Genomic DNA, 27,839 nt, shown 5'->3' on the forward strand with positions numbered 1-27,839 from the left:
AACTATGATATCTGCAGCCAAACATTTCTCATCAGCTCATAAGGTCCGATTGATTTAGTGATTCATTGAATTTGCCTATTCTACTTCTACCAGTAATCAGTGGCGGATCCAGAATTTAGAGGTCGTCCATTCTCTATTGAAAAAGTGTCAAGAGTGCTGAACCAAGACTTGATCTGTCACTGGTGTTGGAATCGATCAGATGAAATCTCATACATATTTTGTGAAATTGAATCTTTGCACCAAGTATATTGTTTTTTTGCATTGTTATGGTATAATATGAGTAATAAATGTATTTAGTCAACTGGGTGGTTCTTTTTTTCTTATTAAAGTGAGATGGCTAATTTTATCAACGGTAAAAAATTGCCACATCAGCTAAGTGGTCGGAAATGTTACGTGAGTGTAGTGAGTGACTTTGTACTTGAAATGACAAAATAGAGTGACTTTTGTGTTTCAAAACAAGGAAAGCGATTTTTTACACAATTTTATTAGTTGAGTGACCTCCTAAATAATGAGCTCGTATTTCTTGGCACCATGGGCATGATAGATTAAAACAGTTTAAAAACACTCCCTTGTGTACGCTTTTGGAAGAAATAACATGGTTTCGTTATTATTACTGCAAACTTTTTTGCAGTTTATTGTTTTTAGACACTTAACACAAGCAAAACAGAAAAGAAACCACAGTGGTCTTTGACATTTGTGCTACTTTTCTTCAACTTGCCTTCTCCAAAATGACATCAATTCATCAAACTGCACAACAGAGAAATCAAATCACACGTATTAACAATCATTCTTGTATTAGGAAAACACAAATTGATATCTATTCTATATCAGGTACATCCGTAATTCTATAAGTTAGATCTACTCCATCTGTTTCATTTTATATGATAGTATCTGATTGATCACGAAATTTAAAAAGAAAGATAGACTTTTGGTACATACTAAAAGTACTAAGTATGACATTTTTATATCTACACGATCACGTCATTAAAAGTATAATGAGAAGTATAAAACAGAATTGACATACCGATTTTTGTCCACGAATCTTAGGAAATGTTGTCATACGACTCGATTCTTGATCAATACAAACTATGTATGTTTCATCCATCCCAGATTCATCTTCTTCTGATTCACTAAGATCAAAAGGAAATTCAGAAGGGTCCAATTCCAAACTAATTTGGCTCTCCTCACTTCCTTCAATTGAATGAGAGATCTTTTTGGGACATTTATATATAATCTCTGGCAATATTAAACCAAACATGCACACTGACCATGCTGGAAATAGTAAGATTAAAGTCATTGAGATGACAATCAAAGCAGGGACCAAAATTGGAAGAAAAAAGAAGCCAAGAAAAAGAATGAAACATAGCTTGGGAAATGGAAGCATTGACTGTATAGATGAGACAAGACCAAGATTTTGAACGTTGTTGTAGTATACTTTTTCTTTTGAAGATTGGAACTAATTAGACTGCGGGGGTACAAAATTTTGTTACATTATTCAAGTCAGCCTATCTATATTTACAAGTTATGAAGGATTCAATATTTTTATTTTGTAACTCCCTCCGTTCTTTTTCGCTTGTCATTCATTGACTTGACAGTACTCCCTTACGAAATTATTTATTAGGAGTTTGTTTTACTAACTTAGTCTTATTAATTATGATTTGAAAATCTAAGTTTGATTACTAGTACTTAATGATAAGAGCAATATTGGAAGAAAATAATACATCGCTCTTGATTTGTTAAAATGAACAAATATAATAGAAAAACTATTTTTAGTATAAGAGAAAAGTTTTAAAAAATACATATTTTAAGCCGCCTATCTAGATTTAGAAGGTCTGGAGCAGTTGAGCATTCATGACACTGTTGACTTAGCCGAATTATTTTGGATCCATTTGGTAGTTGAAGAATCTGACAGAAGCCACATTCTATCATAATTTTTTTTTAGGTATTTGGTATCGAAAATTTGTTGACCCGATTAATCAAATTTACACGGATAGACATACTAAGGGATAAAGCACTACACACCAAGAGATTCTCCGTTCTAAGACTCTAACTCGAGGTTTATAGTTAAGAGTGGAGGGATATCTCAACCATCGATAAATACGTACTAACATTTAATGTTTACACCAAATCAAAAAATTTGGTCGTAGTAGTGACAATTTAAAGTGAGAATAGATATCAATATCACTTATGGGTCTAAAAGTAATATGCACAGTCAATATAAAGGAATATAGATTTAAGTTATATACACTAAAGAGTAAATTTTGTATTGCATATCAATGAATTTTATCACGTGATAACATATTAGTTACCATTTTTATCAGATTATAAATTAATGTTCAAAGAACTTAAATTCAAAAACTATTTACACAATCAGGCCACTTAAAAAGTAATTACAAGAAACTTGCGAAAATCAACAAACTAATAACAAGATAAAAGTGATAACTGACCTACTCTGATCTCACAAGTTGAACTATATTAATAGTGTAATTTTTCTCATATTGTAACTGAAATAATAGAATTGGATAAATTGTGGCCCGTAAGTTTTGGACCATAATCCCACTAATCTCTATTACTTGGCAATAACTACCCATGTTATTGAACTGCCCGTAACTTCTCCAAAAAGAAGTTACTCCAATTCTGCAAACCGTTCTTGATAGAGAACAATATGTATGACATTTGGTTCAAGGGTCTATAAACACACTACTTTTTTTTAACTCCATACCATCTAAGAGTCAGGTTTTGAGTGCTTAGAAGATCCTTATAGTAGAAAAGATTCACAAAAGCAAACTAACGACGACTTCGCAACAATGGCCGAAGGTATGTCGATCTATTATTTCCACTGCGTTTTGCTCTGTAAAAGTTCTAGACATACTATGGATTGCGTAAAATGTCTAACATAAAATCCATCCCATAATTATGATTAAAATGATAAAAATATTTATGAAGTGCACATTTTTACATTCATTTGTTTGCTGTTAATGATAAAAGCGAATAATTTTTTACTCTTAATCATTTCACCAGACACCACATTAATATAATAATGACTCTTAACAAGAAATTCACAAAGCATAAACGAAAAGGAAGAAACTAGAATCTGTTTTATTGTTATCACTACATGAAATAATATTGTCAGTGACAACTTCCTTCATCAAAGGTGCATTAGCATATGTGGCGACTATGCTCGTCACAAAAGTTAACAACAATGATTTAAGGTAGGTAGCTTCTCACACCTGCTACCTAAACACTTATCTTTGCAAAGTAGCCCCCACAGAGAATCGTCACTGTAAACCTTATTTTCTGTAGTGTATTTTAAATATGTACAATATAGTTCCAGTTATTTACTATTTTTATATTAGGTGTTGGAGTAAATTCGGCATGGCTACTTGTACCAAAGCCATGATAATTTGTCTGTTAATAATAAAAGGCAAGGAATATGGTCATAGACGTACAAATTAACAACTCAACAACATGATCTATATATATAAGTGAACCAAATTTATGAACGAACATATTAATTAACCCAAATATATGTTGTTTATAAATTTTATTCTCATAAAAATAAATAAATGATATTTAAGGTCGTTATTAGTCTTACTAAGATCTTCATAAATTTGTTGATTTGATTACGATCGCGTAATTTCTTAGATAAGAGTGGATTCCAAAAGTATTATCTGACAGTCAAATATGTACAGACAATTGCCATAAGTGTGAATAAAAAGTGAAAGAGACAGCAAACCAAAATAAAAAAGCAAAACAATTAATTTTAGGAAGTGTATGTGTTCATAGTTCATGGTCTTTTTCACTTCTACCTCTTAAAAATTGCCACTTTTTTCAATCAGGAAATTAGAAATGAGTATAATTTTTTTTCCCTGCACGATATTTTTACTGATGAAGACAATTATGAGTAGGGGTGTGTATTATTTGGAGTAAACTAAAAAAGCCAAACCAAATTGAATGATTTTATGTTTGGTTTCCTTGATTTGTGCTTTATATATATATATATATATATATATATATATATATATATATATATATATATATATATATATATATATATATATATATATACAGGTGTGAAAGCTTATTCTTATTGATTTTTGTTGCATCATACTTTTAGGAGTGTATTACAGTACTATTTTACCAGTGGTATGTATTATTCCAAAAATGTGAATAGAATTTGAAATTTTTTGTACGAGAATTGGCATTACTATTTCTCATCTTTATATTAGTTAGTTCTTTTCATTATTCAAATGTATATCCCCTTATATTAGATCCGTTTACTTATATGACATAACCGAAAAAAACTAAAAAATCAAACAAGAAAAACTGAATCGTAAAGAGAAAAATCGAACCAAAATCAAATTTGTTTTAGCTCGAATTAGATGCCATTTCTTAAGAAATTTAAAACCAAAAAAATCAAATCCAGTGATGCAAAACCATTTTTTTTAATAAAAAACAAACGAAAGTAAATCCCTACATACGAGTGAGCGACGTTACGTGAAGTAAAACATTCAGAAGTACTAACTGGACTCTAGAGGTAACTTTCTTTCTTAATAATGGTTAGCTTGCGCGCACCTTAATTAAAGAACGGGAAAAGGATAAAAAATGCCCTTGAACTATGTGAAATTGAACAAAATTGCCCCTATTATTACTTAATTGGGTAATGTCATTTTCCTAATAAATATATTGTTTCTTACTTTTTAAGCACATTTTTATAAAAAATTTATTTTTAAAGAAACCTTTTCTTGTTTCTTTTCTTTTAAAATCCCTTTACCTAATAAAATTGAGAGATAATTTTTTTTCTTAATCTCATTTTATCAATTAAAATAAAATTACCCCATGTACTTTTTAAACTTATAATATAGATCATAGGTCATGTATATAAGGTCATAGTAACCCATCATTAATCTTTTCCGAATTGAAGTAGGATAAGCATTTGTTGATATAATCCTTGGTTTTAAAGTTAAGATACAATAATCACAATGGCATAAAACCAGGAAATTTCTTACATTGCTTCAATCACAAAATATCTTTAAAATATCGTCGATGGAGTTATTGTTGACCCTTTTTCATTGAGAATTATCTCAGCAAATGCTTATCCTACTTCAATTCAGAAAAAAAACTCAAAAACAAAAATATTTTCTATTTTATTAGGAAAAAGAATTTTATCGTTATCTGAATGAAAATTAATGATGGGATTACTATGATCTTAGAAATGGAGGTATAACTGGTGCAGACTTCCAGAATTGATGCTTGATAAAACTGTTTGGAAAACTAAAAAAGATGTCATATTCTGTACAATTAAAATTACCAACATTATCTCCCACATTTTGATACTTCATTTTTATTTGGAAAAGAAATTACTTCCCACTCAATTGCTAACGTATTTTTTCAGTTTCCCTTGTGTTTATAATTACGTTAGGTTATGCAATTTGTGGGGGCAAAAAAAACTATTAATCTTATTTGGGCTTACTAGTTTGATGTCAAATTTGTGTTTTCTAAGTTACACGGACCAAATATGGGGACTTAATTTTCTCCCTATTGTGTAGCTGTTAATGTCTTTAAGCTTAATAGGAGCAAAAGGTAATCTGGTTCTCGATTCTATTCTTTTGAGTTTTCTTTTGGAAATTATTTTGTATTACTATCTGTTGTTTAATTTGTATTGTATCTTGATATTTGGATGTCTTATTTTCCTTGCAATCTTGCATCAATTATGTTTCTTTTGAGCTGAGGTCTGTCGGAAACAACCTCTCTACCCCATAAAGGTAACGTTTGCGTACCTCCCCCATACCCCACTTGCGGGACTGCACTTTGCATGTTGTTGTTGTAAAATAATCAAATCAGTATAGTCCTATTTTAATAAAGTATTTGTGGATGGCATTGTTGCTGTACACAATTTTTTCTTATTAAGAGGAGATGAGTGCATGATTTCAGTTAGCACCCATTATATTCTTGTGATGAAGCGATATGTAACAACTGTCCAAGCAAGTTGCAAGCTTATTTGGCTATTAGTCCTATGTCAAATATAGTCTAAGCTGTGAAACTGCAAATTTTCTAAGTTACATGGACCAATTATTGGAATTCTTTTTCCACCTTATTGTGTAGCTATCGATGTCTTTAAGCTTAATAGAAGCAAAAGGCAATGTGGTTCTCGATTCAATTCTTTTGATTTTTCCATTAGATTAATCAAATATTTATAGTCCTTTGTTTTCATAAAGTATTTGTGGATGGCATAGTTGCCGTAAAGAATGCTTTTCGTTGATATTAAAAGGAGATGGTTGAGTGATCATGTTACAGTTGTGGCATGTTAATTTGCCAACGTGAACAAATTTTTGTCCATATAGTTTGGAGATCTTCCTCATCTTTTTATTACTGTTTATTTTCTATAGGGTCTTATTGACGAATATTGTTATATGATGCCTCCCAAGGTTTACCTCCCGATGTACTTAGCAACCTTCCGGAGAATGTAATTGATGCCATTTTAATGTGTTTGCCTTTTAAAGATGATGTGAGGACAAGCATCTTATCAAGGAAATGGAGGTATAACTGATGCAGACTTCCAGAGTTGATGCTTGATAAAACTGTTTGGAAAACTAAAAAGGATGTCATATTCTGTACAAGTAAGATTATCAAGATTATCTCCCACATTTTGATACTTCATGCAGGACCAATTTCAAAATTTACCCTCCGCGTTCCTGGTTCGGGAAGTTGTCCTGAGATTGCTGACTTGATTTATTTCCTCTCTCAAAATGGCGTTCAACATCTTGTTCTTAGACTTCCATCCAAGCATAATCCCTACAACTTGCCTTCTTCATTTTTCACATGTTTGCAGTTGAGGCATCTGACTCTCAAAAATTGTTTAATAATTCCTACACCAGCTTTCAAAGGATTTGATAGGTTAATCAGCCTAGAACTATGTGATGTTAAGATTTCTTCCAAGTTGCTTGAATGTTTTATCTCTCATTGCTTGTTGCTCGAGCAGTTAGTGCTGAAGATCTCAGGTGTTTTAATCGACGATATTGAAAGAAGCGCTCCCATGCTTAGATCATTTGACTATACATGCAATATAAGATTTGTCTATTTAAAAAATGTCCCTCGTCTGGCTAACCTTTCACTTAAGGATGGCGGGTATTTTCATCGGGCAGGAACATTTACTCTTGCCAAATTTTTTGAGTCTTTTTATGCTCTTGAACATCTCCACTTGGATAACGATAGTGTCAAGGTAAATGTGCTTCATCACTTCATTTGGTATGCATTTTCAATGATGGATTCATCTTGATATTGACATTTTCTTCCTATATAGTTCTTTGCTGGAGTAGGTGGAGCTGTATTAAAAAGGCTTCCCTTTGATCTTAACTGTGTCAGATGTCTTTACCTATCTGATTTTTGTTTGGGTGAATTGGAGGTCACCTTGTGTGCTCTTTTCTTGATTAGAAGCTTCCCATGTTTGCAATATATGGAAATAGAGGTTTTTGACTTTCCTTTCTCCTCCTCCTTTTCATACGGAGTACTTTTTATACTCAATAAGTTTATAGAGATGGGTCTTTGTTAATCTTCCTTAGGTGGATGATGGCGACAATAATATTCCAGCTCTAGAATGTCTTGAAGTGGAAGCATTCTCAAATGTCACATTTAATCACCTCAGGGAAGTTAAGCTAACAAATACTATAGGCTCAAAACCTGAGATGTAGCTTATCAAGCTTCTGCTAGCCAAGTCTCCCGTGCTGACGAGAATGCTAATGCAGAACGATTGTTAATGCAGTAGTATAGCACTGTGTTTTGCCTTATTGCCATAAGATTAGAGAAATGTGAATATCCGTTTGTAGAATGTGATTGAATCCACATGGTTTCTTCATTTTTGTCGTTATAATGTTAGAAGTGTTTTTACATTACATATATGCACTTGCTGCAGCAGGTGTTTATTCCTGACTTCAAAGTAATGTTGTGGGTTGATGTGTGCTAATTTTCTTCTTGGTCATATCCCTTTGTCAAGCTTCAAGGCTAGGTCCGAAGCTACCATAGAAGTTACTGGTTCAACAGAACTCAATAACTTCGGCTAAATACTTGTAGTTATACTAAGAAATTCAGTTAAGATATATCAATCATGTATATTGAGATTAGTAAGTTTGTGATTTAGAATTCATAAACTTAAAATCTTGAATCCGTCTCTGATTATCGAGCCTTTTGTCAAGTATTTAATGTCTGTAAGGTAGAGCGCTAGAGATCTTATACTGTACTAAGATCCGTCAGCATCATAATCATAACACTTATGGCAGTCCGTTGTATTTTTATTAAGACAAATCTTGAAGAGTACATTTTTAGTATTCTAATAGAAAAAGTAGCATAGGATATTTTTTAAGAAATTTGAGATTTTTCTTTGCCACAAATTCTTGAAATACATAAGTAAATACAACGCCTTATTAAACAGAAGAGATCAATAATGATTACTGATTTACTGTGATCAGGTAATGTATGTAAATGAAATGACGAAAATTAAGGTTCTTTGTTTAATGCTTTCTCTAACGTCATTCTGAAATTATGTAAAGCAGGAAAAGAAAAATACATAAACGAGTAAATGCCATTTGAAATTTCCTTCATTAGTAAATTGTTTAACTATCTTAACTACCAAAAGAAATCGTTTAACTAGTAATATTCAACGTAAACAAATTTTAAGTGTTAAAACTAGTAGTCCTTCCATCTCAAGTTAAGTGCACAATTTGGTATGAATACATTTATGTAAAAAGTTGTCCACACCCAATGTTTACCCTATGCCACTAGATATATCATATATTGACATGTTTGTAAATACATCTTTATACTTAATCTTGATTAATTAACATATATTTTAATCTCATCAGATCGCTTAATTATATTAAATTTTTACGATTTGGTGTACACTCTGTGCAAATAAGTAGTTACCATATTTATTAAGGTAAAATTGGAATATAATAATATTGACATTAAAGTGGTAGTTTTAGAGTTGAGATGAAGTTGAACTTCATATTTATTAAGCTTGAGTGTTTAAAAGTGTTACTTAATAATTTGTTTGGCCAAACCTTCAAATCTAACTTATTTTAAAAATTGTTTTTCGAAAAATTTCTTTAAAGTTTTAGTTGGAGTATTGTTTGACTAATTAATATGAAAAATTTCTTTTGCCAATATTAAACCAACATTGTGTTTGAGCCAAGTTTCCAAAATTGCTTAAAAAAATTTATTTTTTCTACTTGAACTATTATTCAAAACACTTACTTTTTCCTAAAACTTAGCCAAATACTTTTAACTTTCTAAAACAAACACTTTTAGGGGCCGTTTGGTATACAAAAATCTATACCATCAATCTTTTCTTTTCTTAAGCAATCCGCTAGGCAGGATATCTAAGGCTAGTTTTTATATTATATTAATAAATAATAGCGAACGAGACCAAACCTTACCTCACTAATCTTAAGAGGTGACGACGTGTCATACCGTCAATCAAATACAATATAAATTTAATTCTAAATATACCATTTTATCCCATCAAATTTGAGATCATTTTATCCACCTCCCAGATAAAATAAATTAATGCAAGGATTATAATCTCACGACTAGTATCCCTTATAATTTAGTCCGTGAACCAAACAAACTGCTAATATTTAAAAAAAACCCAAAAAAATGTTTTAGCACAACAAAGAGAAAGGCTATTTCCATCTTTTACAATCTTCATTCTTGGTAAGCTTAATATATTTTTCTGGTAATGTATTCTTTTTCTTGTTTCTGTCAATCTTTTTCATCATTTCTGTAAGATATTAATCTTCAAACTAAAGCTCTATCTTTTTTTTTTTTTTTTTTCTTCCAGTAACTTCGACTTTTTTCCTGTTTCTTTTTAATCTTTTTATTCAGTTCTGTAAAAAGTTTTTTTTTTCAGTAATTAACGTTGGGGTTTTGGTGCACCTATATATTTTTCAATTTCTGTTGTACTTAGGGTTTTGCAACTTGGGGTAAACAACTAATACTCTGAGTTAAATCAACCTATCATTGGGCCCTTTTTTTTTTTTTTGTTAATAGAAGCAAATAGTAATGGGTTTCCCGTTTCTATTTCCTTTTGATTTTTAATTTAGTATATCAAATTTGTTTAGTCCTCTTTATTTGTAAAGATTACAACTTTGTGATATTAAGGGTGTGTTTGATACCAGGGAAAATGTTTTCTTGGAAATATTTGGTAAGTAAGCGAAAAAAACATTATCCCAAGAGCATTTATATGTAATTTAGCGAACTACTATGGGCTAGTAGAGTATTGTCTCGCTTACCGTTCCATACTGGTAGTGGTAGTAGTTCTCCTGGAGTTTCTTGTTATTTGATTTCTGTTACTATTTAATGTTTCTTGTACTTCGGTTATAGTCTTATTTTGTTGTAGTTATTGTACCCGAAGGCGCTGTCATGTTGGTTTCATTTTTCTATTTGCTTTGAACGATTTTACTTGAGCTGATGGTCTATCGAAAATAGACTCTAACATCCAAGGTAGGGGTAAGGTCGTACACACTACCTTCCCCAGACTCCACTCCGTGCAGTTACACTGGTTACGTTGTTGTAGTTAGCAAACTACTATGGGGCGGGGAGTGCGGAGTTCGGGGGTGGCGGGGATAGGATGGTCAAGAGGTAGGATTGGAGGCGTTGGGTGGGTGGGAAGGAGACAATGAACTTGGACTGTCACTTTTGGAACTTTTTTTCCCTACTTCCATTAGGAAAGTCATTTTTCTCATAAGGAACTTGCTAGAGAAAACATTTTGACCAACCAAACATGGCAAAATTGAAAAATCTTTTTCTGGAAAATATGTTCCTCCATATCAAACACACCCTAAGAGGAGATGGATGTAGTTATTTAAATTGACAATGTGAACAAAAGTTTTGTCCAGATAGTTTGGATATATTCCTCATTTTTGTATTCTTGTTTATTTTCTACAGGTTCTATTGGCGAATATTGTTATATAATATGACACAAAAGGGAAAAAAGCAATGTTTCCGTCGAACTTCACCTCCTGATATACTTCGCGACCTTCCTGGGAATGTAATAGATGAGATTCTTATGTGTTTGCCTTTTCGGGATGCTGTGAGGACAAGCATCTTATCGAAAAAATGGAGACATATATGGTGTAGCCTTCCACAGCTGACGCTTTGTTACACACTTTGGAAACCCGAGGAGGATTTAACTGACTTTCCAAGTAACTTTGTAAGGATTGTCAACCACTTTTTAATCTTTCATGTAGGACCAGTTACAAAATTTACCCTCTGCGTTCCTTATTTGGATATATGTCCTAATATTGACAACTTGATACGTCACATCTCTAGAAATGGTATTCAACATCTTGTTCTTAGACTTCCGATCAGGGGTAAGCCATACATATTGCCTTCTTCATTATTCACATGTTCCCAGTTAAGGCATCTGACTCTCCAGAATTGTTCAATACTTTATCAACGAGACTTCAAAGGATTTGATAGGCTAACTAGCCTAGAACTGCGTGATGTTACAATTGAATCCAAGTTTATTGAACTTTTAATCTCTCGTTGCTCGTTGCTCGAGCAGTTGGTGCTGCAAATCTCAGGTGCTTTAAGCAACGTCATTGAAATTAGTGCTCCCATGCTGAGATCCTTTGACTACACAGGCAATATAAGATCCATATGCGTAAAGAATATCCCTGTTCTGGCAAAGCTTTCACTTTCGCATAGGGAATATTATGTGGCAGCAGGAAAATGCAATATTGCCAAGTTTTTTGAGTCTTTCTCTGCTCTCGAGCAACTCCACTTGAATGACATGGTAAATGTTTGCTTCATGGCCTTATTGTAATTAATGCATTTTCAATCACGGAGCATCTTTTGGGCTTTGAGTCATTCTAATTTTTGGTATTTTCTTCCTAGTTCTTTGCTGCAGGAGCAGGTGAAGTACCAATGAGGCTTTCCTATGATCTTTATTGTGTCAAACATCTTTGCATATCTAGTATATATCTGTCTGATTCGAATGAGGTTTCATGTGCTCTTTGCTTGATAAGAAGCTTCCCGAATTTACAATCTATGGAAATTAAGGTTCTCCTTTTCTCTCTGTTTATGTAGTGGCTTCTTATTTTCATGCTCCTTAAATCATCCATAAGCTCAGAGAGTTGAGTTTTGGTTCATCTTTCTTAGGTGGAGTGTGATGACAATGATACACCAGCTCTAGAATCTCTTGAAGTGGAACCCTTCTCCGATGTGACATTTAATCACCTCAGGGAAGTTAAGCTAATGCAAACTAACGGCACAATCCCCGAGATGCAGCTTATGAAGCTTCTGTTGGCCAAGTCTCCCAAGCTGGTCAGAATGCTAATCGAACCATGTCTAGTTGAAGATTCTGCAACAGTCAAAGTACTGGCTGAGCTAACAAAATTTCAGCGGGCATCACCCAAGGCAGAAGTTGTATATAAGTTGGATAAGCATCCAAATCCCCCTTCTGTTTGATTTTCACAGTCTTCCATCAGACCATGATGCATTGCAGAAATGTTTTGGAAGTTGATGTGAAATGACAGAACCGAATGTTGATGCAGTATCATAACACTGAGTTTTTGCCTAATGTGCAAATATTGTTTCTTCTTCAACTTTGTTATTACAGTGCTTAGTGCTTTTTTACTTTACATGCCTGTGCCTGAAATGAGACTTGCAACAAGAATTACTAATGTGGTTGTTCGTTTCATACTTCAAAGTTAGGTTGTTGGTTGCAGTGTTAATCTTCTTGGTCATATTGGCATGCTTCAAGCCTTTTCTCAAGTATTTTGTCTGTAAAGTAGAGACATAGTTTTGATACTAAAGTAGCACTGCTATGCGACTTTTGTTTTAGTTATTCACTTCAATATGTGTTAATGATAAAGTCATCTTATATAAGATCATAATATTCCAATGACTTTGTCTTTGAATTCATTCTGTTTCATATCCACCGATGAGGAGGTCAGGATGTTCAGAGGTACTGAGAAAGAAAAGCATTTGAACTCATTATAGAAAGCGCATTGGCTAGACACCTCATATCTTTTTCGGGGCGTCCGAAGATCCCCTCGGGACTACCAGTAGCTTCGGTTGTTGAATCTCGTGTAATAAACCGCAAGCCCTTCAGAAAGAAAGACATAATATACGCGATATATATTAGTTTGTATCACAAAACTAGTCGACACAATTATTGAAGATAGGGGGCCAACATATCAGATAGTGATGCAAGTCTTCATCAAAGCACACACGCTAAGGGCTAAAGCTCCTTACCTTTTCTGGCAAAAACCAAAGCATCAAAGACATCGGTCATCTAGTCAAGAACCAACAATTGAAAAAGAATAGACCTTAAGTTTTGTTACCCTTCGACAAGCTCATCCTTATTACATTGTTCTGGAAAAAAAATTGATGAAGCTTATTTAACTTCCCATATATGCCTCCCCATATATGCAACCATATTAATTGTCGTTCTTCAGTCAAATAAAAGCCTCTCTACCTTTCAAGGTTGGGGTAAAGTCTGTGTACGCTCTACCTTCCCGAACCCCACTTTATGAGATTTTACTGGATATGTTGTTGTTGTTCTTCAGTCAAATAAAAGAAGATTTTTTTTTTTTATACTCAAATAGTAGGATGATCGAGATTCAGACAATGTAAGAGAATAAAGCAACAAAATAAAGAAATAGAAAATTGAATAATAAAAACATATAAACTAAAATCTGGTCATGTTTGGTTGATAACTCACAGCTCACACGTAAACATAGTTGCCTAACTCGTGAAATATCTACATGACTCGTGACCACAATTTAAGGTAAACAAATACTCCCTGCATCTCAAATTATTTATCGTAATTCTCTCATATACGTCTTTATTTTACTCTTCATTTAATATTTAATCTACTTATGTGTTATCTCTCTATAATTGAAGTGTTTATAGTCTTCACGAACAATTAAGATTAAGAAAAAAATGGGAAAAGAATAATAAATTTTAACTCGAACTTCTAAAATGACATATAATTTGAGACAATTATTTTTAGAAAGCGTAATTTGAAAGAGGGAGTCACAATAGTATAAATACAAGGCCAAAAAAAAGGCAAAAGAACTTACCAAAAACAAAACGCAGCCAACTTTCCATTTCCAATGCCAAAAAAACCAAAAACACTAGTTGTAGCAGTGTAGTTTCCCAAAATCTCAACTTTCCAAACTTCCCAAGAAAATAAAAAACCTTGGGTTTTCAAGAAAAAGATGTAAATTGTAGTAATCTTTCTTTCTCCAATTCTTGTGGAACCTTTTTTTTTTTTTTTCTGTTTTTTTTGATTGAGTAGATCTCTATTTCTTTAATGAGTAAGTTTATTATATTGTTTTAATCTCATGGGGGTCTTTAATTTATTGATTTTATGCAGAAAATATTAAAATCTTGAAAAAATAAGATGAAATCTGGAAAGGGTCATCATGGTGAAGAAGAAGAAGAGGATGAATATGATTTTGGTTCTAATAGAGATGCCACACCTTCCAATAATAACAGTACTAAAGGTTTGTGAATATTTTTATGTTAATGTTTGTTACACTTTTATGCTAGAATTTTATAAAGTAAGCATTTTGAGGTGGATTTTGATGTGTGAAGAGAAATTTTGGTTTTGGTTAATTGTATAAAAATGTAATTATTTGGTCTTGTTGGAAGTGATTGTAACAGTACAAAAGGTTTGTGAATGTTTTGATGTTAATGTTTGTTGTGGTTGTATGCTAGAATTTTATAAAGTAAGCATCTTGAGGTGGATTTTGATGTGTGAACGGAAATTTTGGTTTTGGTTAATTGTTTAAAAATGTAATTATTTGGTCTTGTTGAAAGTGATAGTAACAGTACAAAAGGTTTGTGAATATTTTTGATGTTAGTGTTTGTTGTGGTTTTATGCTAGAATTTTATAAAAGAAGCATGTTGAGGTGGATTTTGAAGTGTGAAGGGAAATTCTTAAAATTTTGGTCTTGGTTAATTGTTTAAATGTTTAAAAATGTGATTTTTTTTTTTTCTTGTTGGAAGTGACAGATGGGAAGAATAGTGACAAGGCAAATGCAATTAGGTCAAAGCATTCAGTGACAGAGCAGCGTCGGAGGAGCAAGATTAATGAGAGGTTTGTATTTAATTTTCTAATTTTAGTTAAAGTTGATTCAAAAAGAACAAGAAGGTGTGAATGAAGGTAGAATTTAGGAATTGAAATGCAACTCGAGAACCCGAGTTCGTGCTCAGGAATTGGAATTCAATTGAGAAATAAGCTCACAAACTGAACAAAAGAGTAATTGTATTGATCAACTGTGAAATGATTACAGTGAGCTTGTTTATTCATATTCAAGCTTGCTAATTGTTGCTAATACAAGCCATTAAAATGCTCTTAAGTAAAGTAGCTAAAATTTACACTTAATGGTCATAACAATGAGTTTTTTTGTTTGTTTGATTGAAGATAATAATTCATTGATGTGATAGAGAAACCCCATATATAGGGTCGGATGTAACATTATGTTACCGGGTTCATCTGAAACCAATACTTTCAATGCGGAGCACAAATTTATGAGTTAAAATCTACTAAAATTGCAACAAATAGTGGATATGAACCCATAATTTTAAAAATATAATGGATTCAATACTAAGAACCCTAAAGGTTGAACCCATCAAACTTAAATCCTGGATCCGCCTCTTCGCACTTATACAATAAAAAAGTTGAAAATCATAGATGAAACATGACTTTCTGCTGAGAGCAGTCAAGCATCAACACTGACTGGAATATCATGCTTTATATGAAAACGATAAATATTCCACTAATATGTACAAGAGTGATATCAGTTCCTTTGGATGATCTTCCATTTTCCTCTTTCCATATTGTCCATATGAGAGGGGCTACGTCTTATACTTTTCACCTTTTCCTCATAAAATTCTGCCCTAGCATTCATTCAATCACCATTGCAAAGTGTCTTTTCCAACGAGCTTTTGGGACAAACATTCTTGAACTAATTTGGTATGGAGGAATACATTTTCCAGAAAATACTTTTCACTTTTCCCATGTTTGGTTGGTCAAAATGTTTTGGAAAATATTTTCTCTAGAAAAACAAGTTCCTTAAAAATGAGGAAAATGACTTGCCTAACAGAAGTACTGTAGCTGGCATCACCCATTTGGTTCCAAACATGTTTGACAATGGACATGTTAGCTTGTCCGTGATCAGGCAATTAAGCAACAAATGGCTCAAATTCTCTCTCGCATACTTTCACATGAAAAACCAACTTATTATAATTGGTGCAAGTTGAGATTGCAAGCCTGCAAAAGCTTCTAAAGAAGAAGCGGAAGCTTCCCAAAACTGATAAACTTCATTCATGAATGGAAAGATATTAACAGAAAAAAGCTTTAATATTCCTTTAGGATTTACTGTCAGCCTACTGAAAATATATTGGATTATATATGTCAACATTACGACCTCTAAGCAGTAAATTCTGAACTGGCAAGGCACTAGTGAAAATAAAAATAAGTTGCAAACCTGAGAAAAAGATAATGCATGCCTTACATTTTGAGACCACAAAGGTCTTCAAACTGAATACTCCCTCCGTCCCAATTTATGTGACACCTTTTGACTTGGCACAAAGTTTAAGAAAGAAAAACAAATCCTACTGATTTGTGTGGCTATAAATCACTTCATTAAGGGTAAAATGAGCTTGTTAAGTTGTTTCTAAATATGGAAAGGTGACATTCTTTCTGGGACGGACTAAAAAGGAAAGGGTGCCACATAAATTGGGACAAAGGGAGTATTTGCTTTGAAAGCATACCACTTGGTAGCTTAGCAAACTTTGAAATATACTTGCTCTGCGCTAATGTATGTCATTTTGTTGAACAACTGATGTCTTCTCCATTTGTATGTTCTGTGATTTTCTTTGGGGGAAAGTTACACATTTGGCCGGGCGGCCAAAAAGAATTACATTCGCTAGCCAAATGTGAAAAAAAAAATATACATTATTTTGTATATTAACTTTTATAAATATACATTTGTCGGTTATTATTTTGGTGGGCGGCTATTTTGTCAATTTCTCTTTTCCTTTCTCTTTGTTTTTGCATTGCAAAGGGCTATCTATACATACTCAATGTGAGTAACAAGATGCTACATTTATTTCGTTGTGACTTGATCTTAGAATTTGAAACAATTATCAGATTTGTCTAAAATGCTTCAACACAATATATACACTCTTGACAAAACGTTTGTCCATCTCTAGATTTCAGATGTTGAGAAATTTGATACCCCATACTGATCAAAAACGAGATACCGCGTCATTCTTGTTCGAGGTACATTTTAGAAAGAAACTTTTTAGCCTCTTCTTCTTTAAAGTTTAGTTTATTGGTTACTTTTGATGTTTGTATGCAGGTAATCCAGCACGTACAATATTTACAGGAGACGGTACAGAAGTATGAAGGATCGTATCAACCTTGGAGCTCGGAGCCTACAAAACTTATGCCATGGGTAAATTATATACTATTTGTAACATCTCTAGCTCTTTAGCTGTGCTAAATATTTGATTCCTATGACAGAAAATACTCTTGCTTCAGCTTGTTAAAATATATGTGATTTTACGTCAATTAGGAATGGTTTGATTTGGATTGATTGTTTATACACTTGCTAAAATTGTACATATTGCAATACTACAAATCCCAACTAAGCTTGAGGGAAATAATCAAGTTTTTCAGTGCAATTCTCTCTAGTTTTAACAAGGTTAAATATAGAGAACGTCGCGCATGAGTAATGATCAGTGATAAAAAGCGGAATCTTATATGGAATGGTATTCCCATTTTTACTGAGGTACTGTAGTATAGTCTTAACAGAGACAGAAGTTGTGAATAATTCAGAGCTGATCTGTACAGCTGAACTTGTAAAAGACACATTTAGCGCTAGTCTATCTACCAGAATTCCACATAATTGCACCCATGCTCGCAGATCGTTCTTATGTCTAATCAAACTGGAAAGAGAACTCTCTCTTTCTTGTACTCATAATCCCCCCCCCCCCTCCCCCCACCACACACACACACACCCCCACACCCACACATAAACGTGCACAACTCTCTGATGAACGTTGATGTGCATGTAATTTCAGGTCATATCTATGTACTGATATATGCATGATGCTCTCATTTTGTGGTTTCGTTGTTTTTGGATGAATACATCGACGGCTCCTTAAACTTCCTGGTAAATTTCATTTAGACACTCAAACCATGGCATGTTCCAATTGAGTACCTGAACACATGATAAAGTGTTCCTATTAGACATTTTCGACTATTGGAAAAATTTCTACACTTGTTCACAAACGTCCATTACATAAATAAGATAATCACATAAATTGTGTCTCCTCCTTTGATTGTACACATCAACATCAATTGAAACATGCATGAGGTTTTACGGTTTATTGAGGCAAATGCGTATAATAAAAGGAGGGACTTATCATAGTTTAAGTGGTTAACTTATCTATGTTAGGGGCGCTTGAGAACACGCATAAAAAAAATCAAAAGTTTGAGTCGGCAGTGTCTAATAGGAGCACTTTGTCATGTTTTCAGGTGCTCAATCGGAATAGGCCATTGTACGGGTGTCTAATTGAAATTCACTGGCAAGTTTAAGGGGTTGTCAATGTATTCTGCCATTGGTTTTTTTCTTTCCACTGTCACATGTGAATGTGTTAGTGGTTTCAGAAGTGGATTACATTATGCACGCATCTAATCTATGTTAACTACACCTTAATTAAATTGGTTTTGGCTGTATTGCTTGCTGGTGTTGGCCTTCACTCCTGCAAGATTACGATATATCCCCCCTTCGTCCACTATCCTCTCTTCCAAATGTAAAATTCCATTGATGCAACTGAGGCTATATAAGGGGGCTGCTACTTAGGAAATGATAAGTCCGTAGGTGCAACGTAAGTTGTAACATAAACTACCTAAACTGTGTTTTGCATCTCTTAGTAAAAGGAAGTTAGGTGCATGACTACATATACTTCATAATGGAAACAGTATACTTTTAGTTATAAGTTTGTGCTACTTTTGAAATCTTTCAGAGAAACAGTCACTGGCGCACACAGAGTTTTCCTGCAAGCTCTCAAACCTTGAAGAATGGTACTGACACAGGACCAACATATTCAGGAAGGTTTGATGAGAATCTTTCAACTGTCACTTCGTCTATGCAAGCAAATCAGCAGAATCCACTTGAATCTTATCCTGGTGGGGATGTTTCCTGTAAATCAACGGATCAAGAAAAGGAACTAGCTAGCAGGGCAATTGCGACATCGATACCTCTTCAAGCCAGTATGCAAGTTCCTGTTCAAAATGATAGTGCCTTCTCTGACTCGCTCCCTACACCTGCTTCTGATGAATACCCCAGCACTACTAATGCTCTGAATAATCAGGAGTTGGTGATAGAAGGCGGCACAATTAGCATTTCGAGTACTTACTCTCAAGGGTGAGTAAATTACCTTAAATTTAGAATGTAATTAGCATTTCGAATACTTACTCTCAAGGTGGCACAATTAGCATGTCACAGAATGATGTTTGCATGAAGAGATGTGGTGATATCTTTAGCATCTTATGTATGCCATTTTTGTTATGTTGAAGCTTGTGTATCTCTGATTACTGATTTGGGATTTCTAAACAATTGCGATGATTGCTTAAGCTAGCATGTTGAAATTTCTCTTGTTTTTGTATGCCAAGTAGCTTTTCTGTTTCACATTACTGGCATATCTATATTCCAGCACAATAGCCAGAAGTACCACTTATATACCCATCTTTATACTTGAAACTGAAATATGTGAAACTGAGCTGTTATTAGAACCTTAAATTAAAACGGATAATATCTGTACTTCTTTTTATCTCATTTACAACAAATATGGACTTCTCATATGCATGTAGAGTTGTTGAAGTCAGAATCTTTTATTCGTGGCTGCTTATGTTAGACCTAGAATTGTTCAAGAGAATAATTACTGGTTCTTTCATTTGCTTCAACTTTTCCTGGATTCATGTCACGTTGGATGTTTGCAATATAATCTTGATCAAAGTCATTTAATGATCATTCATTTGCTTTTAATCAGGTTACTGGATTCGTTGACACAAGTGCTACAGACTGCTGGTCTTGATCTTTCACAGGCTACTGTCTCAGTGCAGATTAATCTAGGGAAGCCGGCTAACAGGGGAATGGCGTCAGAGCCATCTGTTGCTAAGGTATGACGCTTCCCCACTTCTTTGAATGAGAAGCAAACGAAGGGTGTGTTTGGTTGGTCAAAATATACTGGAAAAATTTTTCTTTAGGAAAAGCAATTTCCTTAAAGATGAGGAAAATGACTTCTCTAATGGAAGTAGGAAAAACAAGTTCCATAAGTGACATCCCAAGTTCATTGTCTCCTTCCCTTCGACCCTATGCCCCCAACCCCCACCCATTGACTATCCTACCCCATCACCCCCAAACCCCTACTCCCGTTCCCATCCCATCCACGCCCCATAGTGTTTTGCTAGATTACATATAAATACTCTTGGAATACTAATATTTTTTGCTTACTTGTGAAACACTAGAAAATAAGCTAGAAACCTACTTTTCCAAGAAAACTTTTTCCTTCATACCAAACACACAGAGTCAGTAACCACAAGAATATTCAATTATGCACCTATCCTATTCCCTTTAGGATTATGAGATCTCTAGGTTAACATTTGGGTTATTCACGGTGTCTGGCTCACTATACACATTTCACTCTAGGATTCAGAAAATCCTCCACCTGCTGGCGATCACTTTATGGAGCAATTTCGGGACACAAACAATGATGAAGAGTTGGACCAATCTAAAAAGAGGCTGAAGATATAGATACAACTATAGCAGTTAAATCAACTTACCTTCTCCAAAATCTGTTGAGTGTAAATCCTATTCGTTTTTGGCACATCCTAATGTTATTCATAAGTTCATAGCAATGCTTTCTTCTGATGTCTTTCCTTTCTTTTTCCTTTTTCCTTTAATCTTTATTATTCCTTTTTTGGACGGTGTCATCTTCCTTGTCATTAGTTAAAAACGAATTCCACATGTTCCAAGTCTGTGAGGTCAACAAATTATATATAGAAGCACATGTTGCCATGCTATGATATTATGCTATAAATTTCTAGTTTTAAGCCATTTATCTTGCTTTCTATGCTAATAACTTTAGGTATTTAATCAAATGTATATCGACGTAGAATCAGAATTGGTCGAAAGTAAATCTAACAACAATGCACAATCCATTAGCTGGTAGACATAACTGTCAATGTTGAGTTACAAAACTAGAAACTGAACGAATTCTCGATAGATCTTGTATGGTTTTAACACTAAAAATCAATAAATTTCAATGGAGTAATGTTCTCAACAAATCTGCTAGCATGACTTAACAGAAAACCTTTAGGGAAGGCCAAAGAAGCTGGGGCACTAAGAAGGCTCGCAGTTGCTAAAACATCTGCAAACTTTATCTTGTCAGTCCTTTCTTCTTCAAGCAAGGCAACCTTCTCCAAATTGGGACTAAGGTTGAATTTCTTGAAAACCTTTTTAACTACATCATATACTACCAGCTTTTCATATTTTGGGAAGGAAAAAACCAGCTTTCCCAGCAATGCAGTTAGCATTATCTTCAACTTACCAAGACAAAAAATTACCGGGGTTGAAACAATCCCAAACTTCTCCTCTCTGATGTTGAAGTAGTTGATAGGATGGAATGAATCAGTCCAATAAAGTGCACCATGGAGGTAAATACATCCCCTAAATGAAATATTGGGAGAAGAATTTTCAGGGATTATTTCTCTCCAAGAATTGGTTCCTAGAGTTAGAATCTTGATCGTTGGACGATTTTTGTAGTAAAACACATGAAGCAATTTGTATTTTTCCGCGATCGTATCAAATCCCAAAAACAATCTAGGACCCCATCTGTATTGATATATCAGAGAGAATGGCAAAGCTTTTATCTCCCCTGTGGTGACATTGTATAAGTAAACTTGATCAACTTCATAGAACTTTACACAAACAAGGCCATTGCAATGATTTGAACAGGTAATCATGTTTGATCTTGTGTCGGAATAATAATGATGAGGCGCGAGATGTAAAGAAAATCCCTCTAGTTGTAACTGTGTTGCAGAAGTAGTCGCCGAATACTTAGGAAGAGGAGGTGTTTCCAGTTCAAACAAAAGGTGGATGGCTGACCTACGGGCTTGAGAACGAGCATTGTGCGACTTGACAAAATTTGGATCTCGTATCAAAGCGTTCCAAGCTTTAGAAACACACTTGAATCGCATGAGAGACTTGGCTGGAAGAAATATTAGAATCTTCTTTACTATGTCGTCTCCAAAACCATGCTTCTCATCCGTCCTTCGACATCTTTTTTGAATCCTTTCTGTTGTGCCTCTATATCTAAAGGGCAAGGGCGACCGCTTTTTTGTGGTAGTAATTGCGAATTTATTGAGGGTTCCTTCCATGTTATTGCTACTAAGAAGCCTCTAGCTATGCCTCCCTTTAGTTCTACAAGCATAACAAAGATGGACAAAAGAGAAAACAAGAGGAAATTAACCTAGTAGTAGATTAATTAATAATTGTAGTATTGCCATAAAAGTAAAATACTTCATATCACAGGTCTCTCCGTTTTTGGTTAGTAATAAATGAAGTTAGTAATAAATGAACTTCCTAACCAGTAGGGTTTTAGCCTAAGTTTTCAATATTTGAGTTGGATTCCTAATATCTTTAAAATAGTAGGAATATATGGTGGGAGAGAAAAAAGCCAAATAAAATATTGTCATCAATGTACAATGGCATTTTGAGTTCAATTAAAAGATGTATTATCTGGATAGTATATTGAAGTGTTATCACGCGTGTAGCACGTGCCCCTAGCTTCCTATCACAAACTGAGGATTCTTAATTTTAAAAAGCTAAAATATAACCATTTAATAGTACAAAAAGGAATAAAATTATAATGGACAAAAAGAAAAATATAAAAACATTACTATAAATTTATAACAAGATGTCTACAACAGCAGATTAAAAAAAAAAAAAAAAAGAGTTACAAAAACTTCTGTTTTATGAAAATAGTAAACCAAATCCAAACCAAATAAGCTTAGTTTGGTTCACTTTTTTACAGTTCAATTTTGAATTAACGGTTTAACCATTTCAGATTCTCAGGTTGAGCTTTATAAGTCGGGCATCTTTCGTTAAAAATTAGAGACGGCCAAATAAAATATTCATATCAAATTGCAATAAAAGTTCTTCATTCCAAGTTTCAACTCCATCCATTAACGTCTGAAATTTGGTAATTCTAACAAATGTAAACCATTGATAGAAGAAATGGTATCACAAGAAGAAAAAAGAAAAGCAGAGTTGTAATAAATTACAATCCATAAATTGGTACACATACCTAGCAATTGATCTTTACTTCAAAACAAGAAATTAAACAAATTCTCAATTTCTCTTCAAACTAAAAATCATCAATAAAATTTAATGGCATAATGTTCTCAACAAAAGTGCTAGCATGACTTAACAGAAAACAATCAGGGAATTCCAAAAAAGTTGGGGCACTAATTAGACTCATTGTTGCTAAAACTTCTGCAATCTTTGTCTTGTCAATCCTTTCTGCTTCAGGCAAGGTAACCTTCTCCAATTTGCGAATAGAGTTAAAATTCTTAAAAACCTTTGTAACTTCATCATATACCGAATAGACTTTATCTCCCCTCCTATAGAAGTTGAACCAACTCAAAACCAGCTTTCCCTGCAACGCAGTTTGCGTTTTGCTCAGCTCATCGAAACCATAATTCCTTGTTCGTGGCGGTGAAAGTGTCCCAAACTTCTCCTCTCTGATGTCGAAGTAGTCGATATCACAGTATAAATCTGTCCAGTAAAGTACTCCGTTGAGGAAAATACAATTACACCTAGAAGAAAAATTTGTAGACGAGTTTTTTTCAGGTATTTCTCTCCAAGAGTTGGTTCCTAGAGTTAGAATCATTGCTGAAAACTAAAACATGAAGCAATTTGTATTTTTCCGTGACCAGATCAAATCCCAAAAACAATTTAGGAGTGTATGGGAATTGAATACCACTATCCGGGCTGCTCTGCAGAGAGAATGGTAAAGCTTTTATCTCCCCTGTGGTGACATTGTATAAGTAAACCTGAGTATCTTTATTGTTATAAACACAAACAAGGCCATTGCAATGATTTGAACATATAACCATCTCTGATCTTGTGTCGGAACAATAATGATGAGGCGCGAGTTGTAAAGATAATCCCTCTGGTTGTGGTGTTGGGATCAAAGAAGTGGTCGCCTGACTAGCAGGAGGAAGTATTTCCAGTTGAAGCAACAGGCGGGTGGCAGAGGGACGGGTTCGAGAATGAGCATTGTGGGACTTGACAAAGTTTGGATGTTGTATCAAAGTGTTCCAAGTTTTAGAAACACACTTGAATCGCATCAGAGACTTGGGTGGAAGCAATATTAGTAACTCCAATAATATGTCATCTCCAAAATCATGCTTCTTGCTCGTCCTTCGACATCTTTTTTGAATACTTTCTGTTACGCCTCTATCTTTAGAGGGCGAGCGCGGCCGCTCCTTTGTGGTAGTAATGGCAAATTCACTGAGGGATCCTTCCATGTTCGTGCTATTGACAAGCCTCAAGCTATGCTCTTTATAAAGGAAAAAAGAAAACAAGAGGAAATTAACCTAAGTACATTAATAATTGTATAGTCATAAAAGTTTTCAGTAATTAACCTCAAATTATTAAAAAGAAGTAGCAAGTAGTGGAGTATTTTTTTTTATACGTGAAATTAACCCCTAACAGTAAGAGACAAGAATAACCTAAATTTGAATATCTATATGAAGATCATTTTCTCTTAGATGTGAAAAAAACGACCCCTCACAAGAAAAAACAACAATTACCTAAATTTGAACAAGATTACCACCTTCCTGCACTTGATCATAACCGCTAGAGATCCTTTTGCTAGCACGGTTGTTGGACCTATTGAATCTTGTTCAAGGCGTACTCTTGTCAACCGAGGTGAGCCAAATCATATATGTTCGTGGTCAGAGACGGATCCAAAACTTTAAGCTTGGGGTTCACAATAAAATAAATTAATACGCATTAATAATCAGACATAAAATAAGTATTGAAAATCTGTATATATTTAAAAAGTCAAGTAATAAACCACTTAAAACACATTATATTCAAACAAACATTACCATTATAATTGTACTCAACGACTTTTAATGCTTTGAAAAGGATCAATGATCACATCATTAGATACACTTTCAAATATTTCATCCTTTATATAACAAGCTGAACAATCATTAAGAAATTCATCACCAGTTCTGCTACGAAAGTCATTTTTAATATACTCCATCGAAAAAAAAAAGCTCTTTCTACCGTTGTAGTAGACAGGTAATATTAAACTCAGCTTCACAAGCAAATAAACAAGTCTCCAAATCTTGTGCAAATTTGTTTTAACCAATGTTTCTGAAAGATTGCCAAGGGTCTCTCGAAAACAATCTCTCTACCTTCCCTAAGGGAGAGGTAAGGTCTGCGTACACACTACCCTCCCCAGACCCCACTTGTAAAATTATACTGGGTATGCTGTTGTTGTAACGTCTCTGAAAGAGCTCCAAGTATTTTCAAGTTAAAGAAATCATTGTCCACTTATCTCACATAATCAATATATTGTCAAACTCAACTGCGACATGAAAGAGAATTTGAAGTGGTTTGAGGCTTGAAAAATTTCGTGATCATATCACTCTCGCTCTTCACAATTTCAACCTATTTAAATACAAAAATTAAACAAATAACTAGAACCCAATCCCAAAAAATGCTATACTATAATTTTTTTTTTAGTTATGGCTTAAGGCAAAGTCAGCCGCATAAGACAAACTTTTTACAAAGCCTTGACTTGAGATTTTTTTTTTTTTTTTGCTGAGCGGAGATTCAAACCCAGAATCTCGGATATTTTCGGCCACCTTTTTAAGAGAAAGATAAAAATTAAAGACCAGCAGTTTGAGGGACAAAAATTAAAGACCACCCAAAAGAAGGGTAATCCGCGCAAAAAAATGAAATAAGTAACTAGAACCCAATAAAAAATACAAGTAAAAATCCTTATTTAACAAAACAGATCAATGAATAAGTGTAAGCTATTTGGAGACAAATATACAATATAATATAAGAAATAAGAGGGAAAAATATGTAGAAGAAGTTGAAGAACCTGGCAGTAGAGCAACGTGGTCTCCCCTTTTTAGAACCCTAAAGTTTCTTATTTCTCTCTTTTTTCGTTTCAACCTGATTTGAAAAATTGGATTTGGATAAAAGTAATAGGAGTATTTTGTTTGCTGCCCTCTTTTAGTGGACTTTGTTACTCCCTAATTTATAATCTCCGTGTTTCAATTTATGTGAACATATTACTATTTGGAGTCTACGAGGTGATTCTTTGATCAATTTTTTTTTTATACTTTTTTAAAATTATTTGAATTATAAATTATCATGACTTATAGTATTTTTTATGTAATTTCTAAATATATAATTTTACTTTTACAAACTTGAAAATTTTATGTCAAAATTGAGGGTCAAAGTTATAAAGTTTGACCCTTGCCCTCCGAAAAAGTTTACATAAATTGAAACGGAGAGAGTATGATATAGTTTGACTTGACACTAAGTTTAAGAAAGATGAGAAAACTTTTGAAACCTGTGGTCTAAAATAAGTCTTAGATATTTGTATAGCTGTAAATCATTTCATTAAGGGTAAAAGTGAAAGTTTTAAGTTAAATTATTTATAAATATAGGAATGTATTATTATTTTTGGGAGAGACTAAAAAGGAAAGTGTATTAATTTATTAAGAAAAAACGAGAAGAAGTTAAAAATAGTCTTAGGGGAATCGAACCCGCGTCACGCACAACAAGAGCTTCAGCAATGTTTCAGTACCACTGAACCAATAATCAAGTATGGTACTGGGCTCCTATCGTAAATTTCTTTATAGGTTTAATAGATTTTTCAATACAATTACAGGGTCTACGAAAATGTTTTGTGGGTTCACGGCAACCCCCACCCATAGTGGTAGATCTGCCACGAATCGTGGTGACGTTTTTACTTGTTGTCGTTGTTTATTTTGACTTCTCCTACTTTGATTATGTTATTATGAGATGATAGTTATTATGCAATGGTATGGAGCGGTTCTTCTTTAAATGGACTTTACGTAGCATGAATCTATATAAATATATCGGATCAGTGGATTTATGATATCAAATGATTAAACCAAAGATAGAGAAAAAAAAAATAACAAGATTACCACACGTTACAACAACAACAACAACAACCCAGTGAAATCCCACAACGTGGGGTCTGGGGAGAGTAGAGTGTACGCAGACCTTAATCCTACCAAGATAGGACGGCTGTTTTCGAAAGATCCTCGGCTCAATAGAAAGAATAAAAAGAGGTCAGATAAGCATAAAAAGATTACCACACGTTAAAAAGGAAAATTTGAAAGAAGTCTGGCATCAAAGGAGAGTGTGTCAATCATGAGATTTGCACAAATAGGATCTTTTAGAGCAAAATTTTGACGAGGTTAAGAAAAGTTTTACAACAATAGATCCGCCAGTTTATAAATTAATGATCAAAACTTGTCTTGTCATAAAAACTTCCATATTACCAAATTTTGGCCACAAACCCCAACAGACTTGAAATTGATGGGCAAAACTTGCCTTATAACAAATCATGATGGATCACCGGTGTCACCAAATCCTGATGGATTGCCGAAATTTCAACCACAAATCTTAATAAATCAGCAGAGTTAGGTCACAAAATCCTGACGGATTATCACAACTTGTTCTTTAATTTTC

At 33.8% G+C, this 27,839-nt stretch overlaps 5 protein-coding genes and 1 pseudogene across 13 annotated transcripts; 3 read left to right on the forward strand and 3 right to left on the reverse strand.

Moving 5' to 3' along the window:
- Positions 1-248: 248 nt before the first annotated feature.
- LOC132066787 (uncharacterized) lies at positions 249-1,560 on the reverse strand. Its single transcript, XM_059459996.1, has 2 exons — positions 1,025-1,560; positions 249-747 (listed from the first exon to the last, which is right to left on the reverse strand). The coding sequence occupies exons 1-2, from the start codon at positions 1,382-1,384 to the stop codon at positions 700-702; spliced, it is 408 nt and encodes a 135-aa protein (XP_059315979.1). The 5' UTR covers positions 1,385-1,560; the 3' UTR covers positions 249-699.
- A 1,247-nt stretch (positions 1,561-2,807) lies between these two features.
- LOC132066216 (F-box/FBD/LRR-repeat protein At1g13570-like) lies at positions 2,808-7,691 on the forward strand (annotated as a pseudogene).
- A 1,871-nt stretch (positions 7,692-9,562) lies between these two features.
- LOC132067801 (F-box/FBD/LRR-repeat protein At1g13570-like) lies at positions 9,563-12,887 on the forward strand. Of its 3 annotated transcripts, none has more exons than XM_059461129.1 (4): positions 9,563-9,708; positions 10,942-11,791; positions 11,893-12,057; positions 12,157-12,887. In XM_059461129.1, the coding sequence occupies exons 2-4, from the start codon at positions 10,970-10,972 to the stop codon at positions 12,463-12,465; spliced, it is 1,296 nt and encodes a 431-aa protein (XP_059317112.1). In that variant the 5' UTR covers positions 9,563-9,708; positions 10,942-10,969; the 3' UTR covers positions 12,466-12,887. The 3 variants fall into 3 exon arrangements, with proteins under 3 accessions (XP_059317112.1, XP_059317111.1, XP_059317110.1); XM_059461128.1 differs by having other exon boundaries at positions 9,631-9,730; XM_059461127.1 differs by lacking the exon at positions 9,563-9,708 and adding an exon at positions 10,013-10,198.
- A 1,188-nt stretch (positions 12,888-14,075) lies between these two features.
- LOC132067804 (transcription factor BIM2-like) lies at positions 14,076-21,123 on the forward strand. 7 transcript variants are annotated; one of them, XM_059461137.1, is made up of 8 exons: positions 14,076-14,231; positions 14,381-14,510; positions 15,016-15,106; positions 17,227-17,296; positions 17,376-17,480; positions 19,048-19,448; positions 20,074-20,203; positions 20,740-21,123. In XM_059461137.1, the coding sequence occupies exons 2-8, from the start codon at positions 14,408-14,410 to the stop codon at positions 20,827-20,829; spliced, it is 990 nt and encodes a 329-aa protein (XP_059317120.1). In that variant the 5' UTR covers positions 14,076-14,231; positions 14,381-14,407; the 3' UTR covers positions 20,830-21,123. The 7 variants fall into 7 exon arrangements, with proteins under 7 accessions (XP_059317120.1, XP_059317115.1, XP_059317117.1 ...); XM_059461132.1 differs by having other exon boundaries at positions 14,078-14,234; positions 20,733-21,123; XM_059461134.1 differs by having other exon boundaries at positions 14,078-14,234; positions 15,022-15,106; positions 20,733-21,123.
- A 97-nt stretch (positions 21,124-21,220) lies between these two features.
- On the reverse strand, positions 21,221-22,705 carry LOC132067803 (F-box protein At2g23160-like). The gene has a single exon (XM_059461130.1). The coding sequence runs from the start codon at positions 22,460-22,462 to the stop codon at positions 21,329-21,331; it is 1,134 nt and encodes a 377-aa protein (XP_059317113.1). The 5' UTR covers positions 22,463-22,705; the 3' UTR covers positions 21,221-21,328.
- A 746-nt stretch (positions 22,706-23,451) lies between these two features.
- LOC132066217 (putative F-box protein At1g32420) lies at positions 23,452-24,616 on the reverse strand. The gene is made up of 2 exons (XM_059459572.1): positions 24,067-24,616; positions 23,452-23,960 (listed from the first exon to the last, which is right to left on the reverse strand). Exons 1-2 carry the CDS (start codon positions 24,614-24,616, stop codon positions 23,452-23,454), a joined length of 1,059 nt encoding a protein of 352 aa, XP_059315555.1.
- Positions 24,617-27,839: the final 3,223 nt, after the last annotated feature.

This window comes from Lycium ferocissimum, chromosome 8 (assembly GCF_029784015.1).
Source record: "Lycium ferocissimum isolate CSIRO_LF1 chromosome 8, AGI_CSIRO_Lferr_CH_V1, whole genome shotgun sequence".
Classification (NCBI taxonomy): domain Eukaryota; kingdom Viridiplantae; phylum Streptophyta; class Magnoliopsida; order Solanales; family Solanaceae; genus Lycium; species Lycium ferocissimum.

Coding starts and splice junctions, on each gene's coding strand:
- LOC132067803 (XM_059461130.1), bottom strand. CDS start 22,462: ATGGAAGGAACCCTCAATAAATTCGCAATTACTACCACAAAAAAGCGG.
- LOC132066217 (XM_059459572.1), bottom strand. CDS start 24,616: ATGGAAGGATCCCTCAGTGAATTTGCCATTACTACCACAAAGGAGCGG. Junction 23,961..24,066: donor GCAGAGCAGCCCGGATAGTG/GTATTCAATTCC, acceptor TTCTAACTCTAG/GAACCAACTCTTGGAGAGAA.
- LOC132066787 (XM_059459996.1), bottom strand. CDS start 1,384: ATGCTTCCATTTCCCAAGCTATGTTTCATTCTTTTTCTTGGCTTCTTT. Junction 748..1,024: donor AGATTCGTGGACAAAAATCG/GTATGTCAATTC, acceptor TCTGTTGTGCAG/TTTGATGAATTGATGTCATT.
- LOC132067801 (XM_059461129.1), top strand. CDS start 10,970: ATGACACAAAAGGGAAAAAAGCAATGTTTCCGTCGAACTTCACCTCCT. Junction 11,792..11,892: donor AACTCCACTTGAATGACATG/GTAAATGTTTGC, acceptor TTTTCTTCCTAG/TTCTTTGCTGCAGGAGCAGG. Junction 12,058..12,156: donor TACAATCTATGGAAATTAAG/GTTCTCCTTTTC, acceptor CATCTTTCTTAG/GTGGAGTGTGATGACAATGA.
- LOC132067804 (XM_059461132.1), top strand. CDS start 14,408: ATGAAATCTGGAAAGGGTCATCATGGTGAAGAAGAAGAAGAGGATGAA. Junction 14,511..15,015: donor CAATAATAACAGTACTAAAG/GTTTGTGAATAT, acceptor TCTTGTTGGAAG/TGACAGATGGGAAGAATAGT. Junction 20,204..20,732: donor CAGAGCCATCTGTTGCTAAG/GTATGACGCTTC, acceptor ATTTCACTCTAG/GATTCAGAAAATCCTCCACC.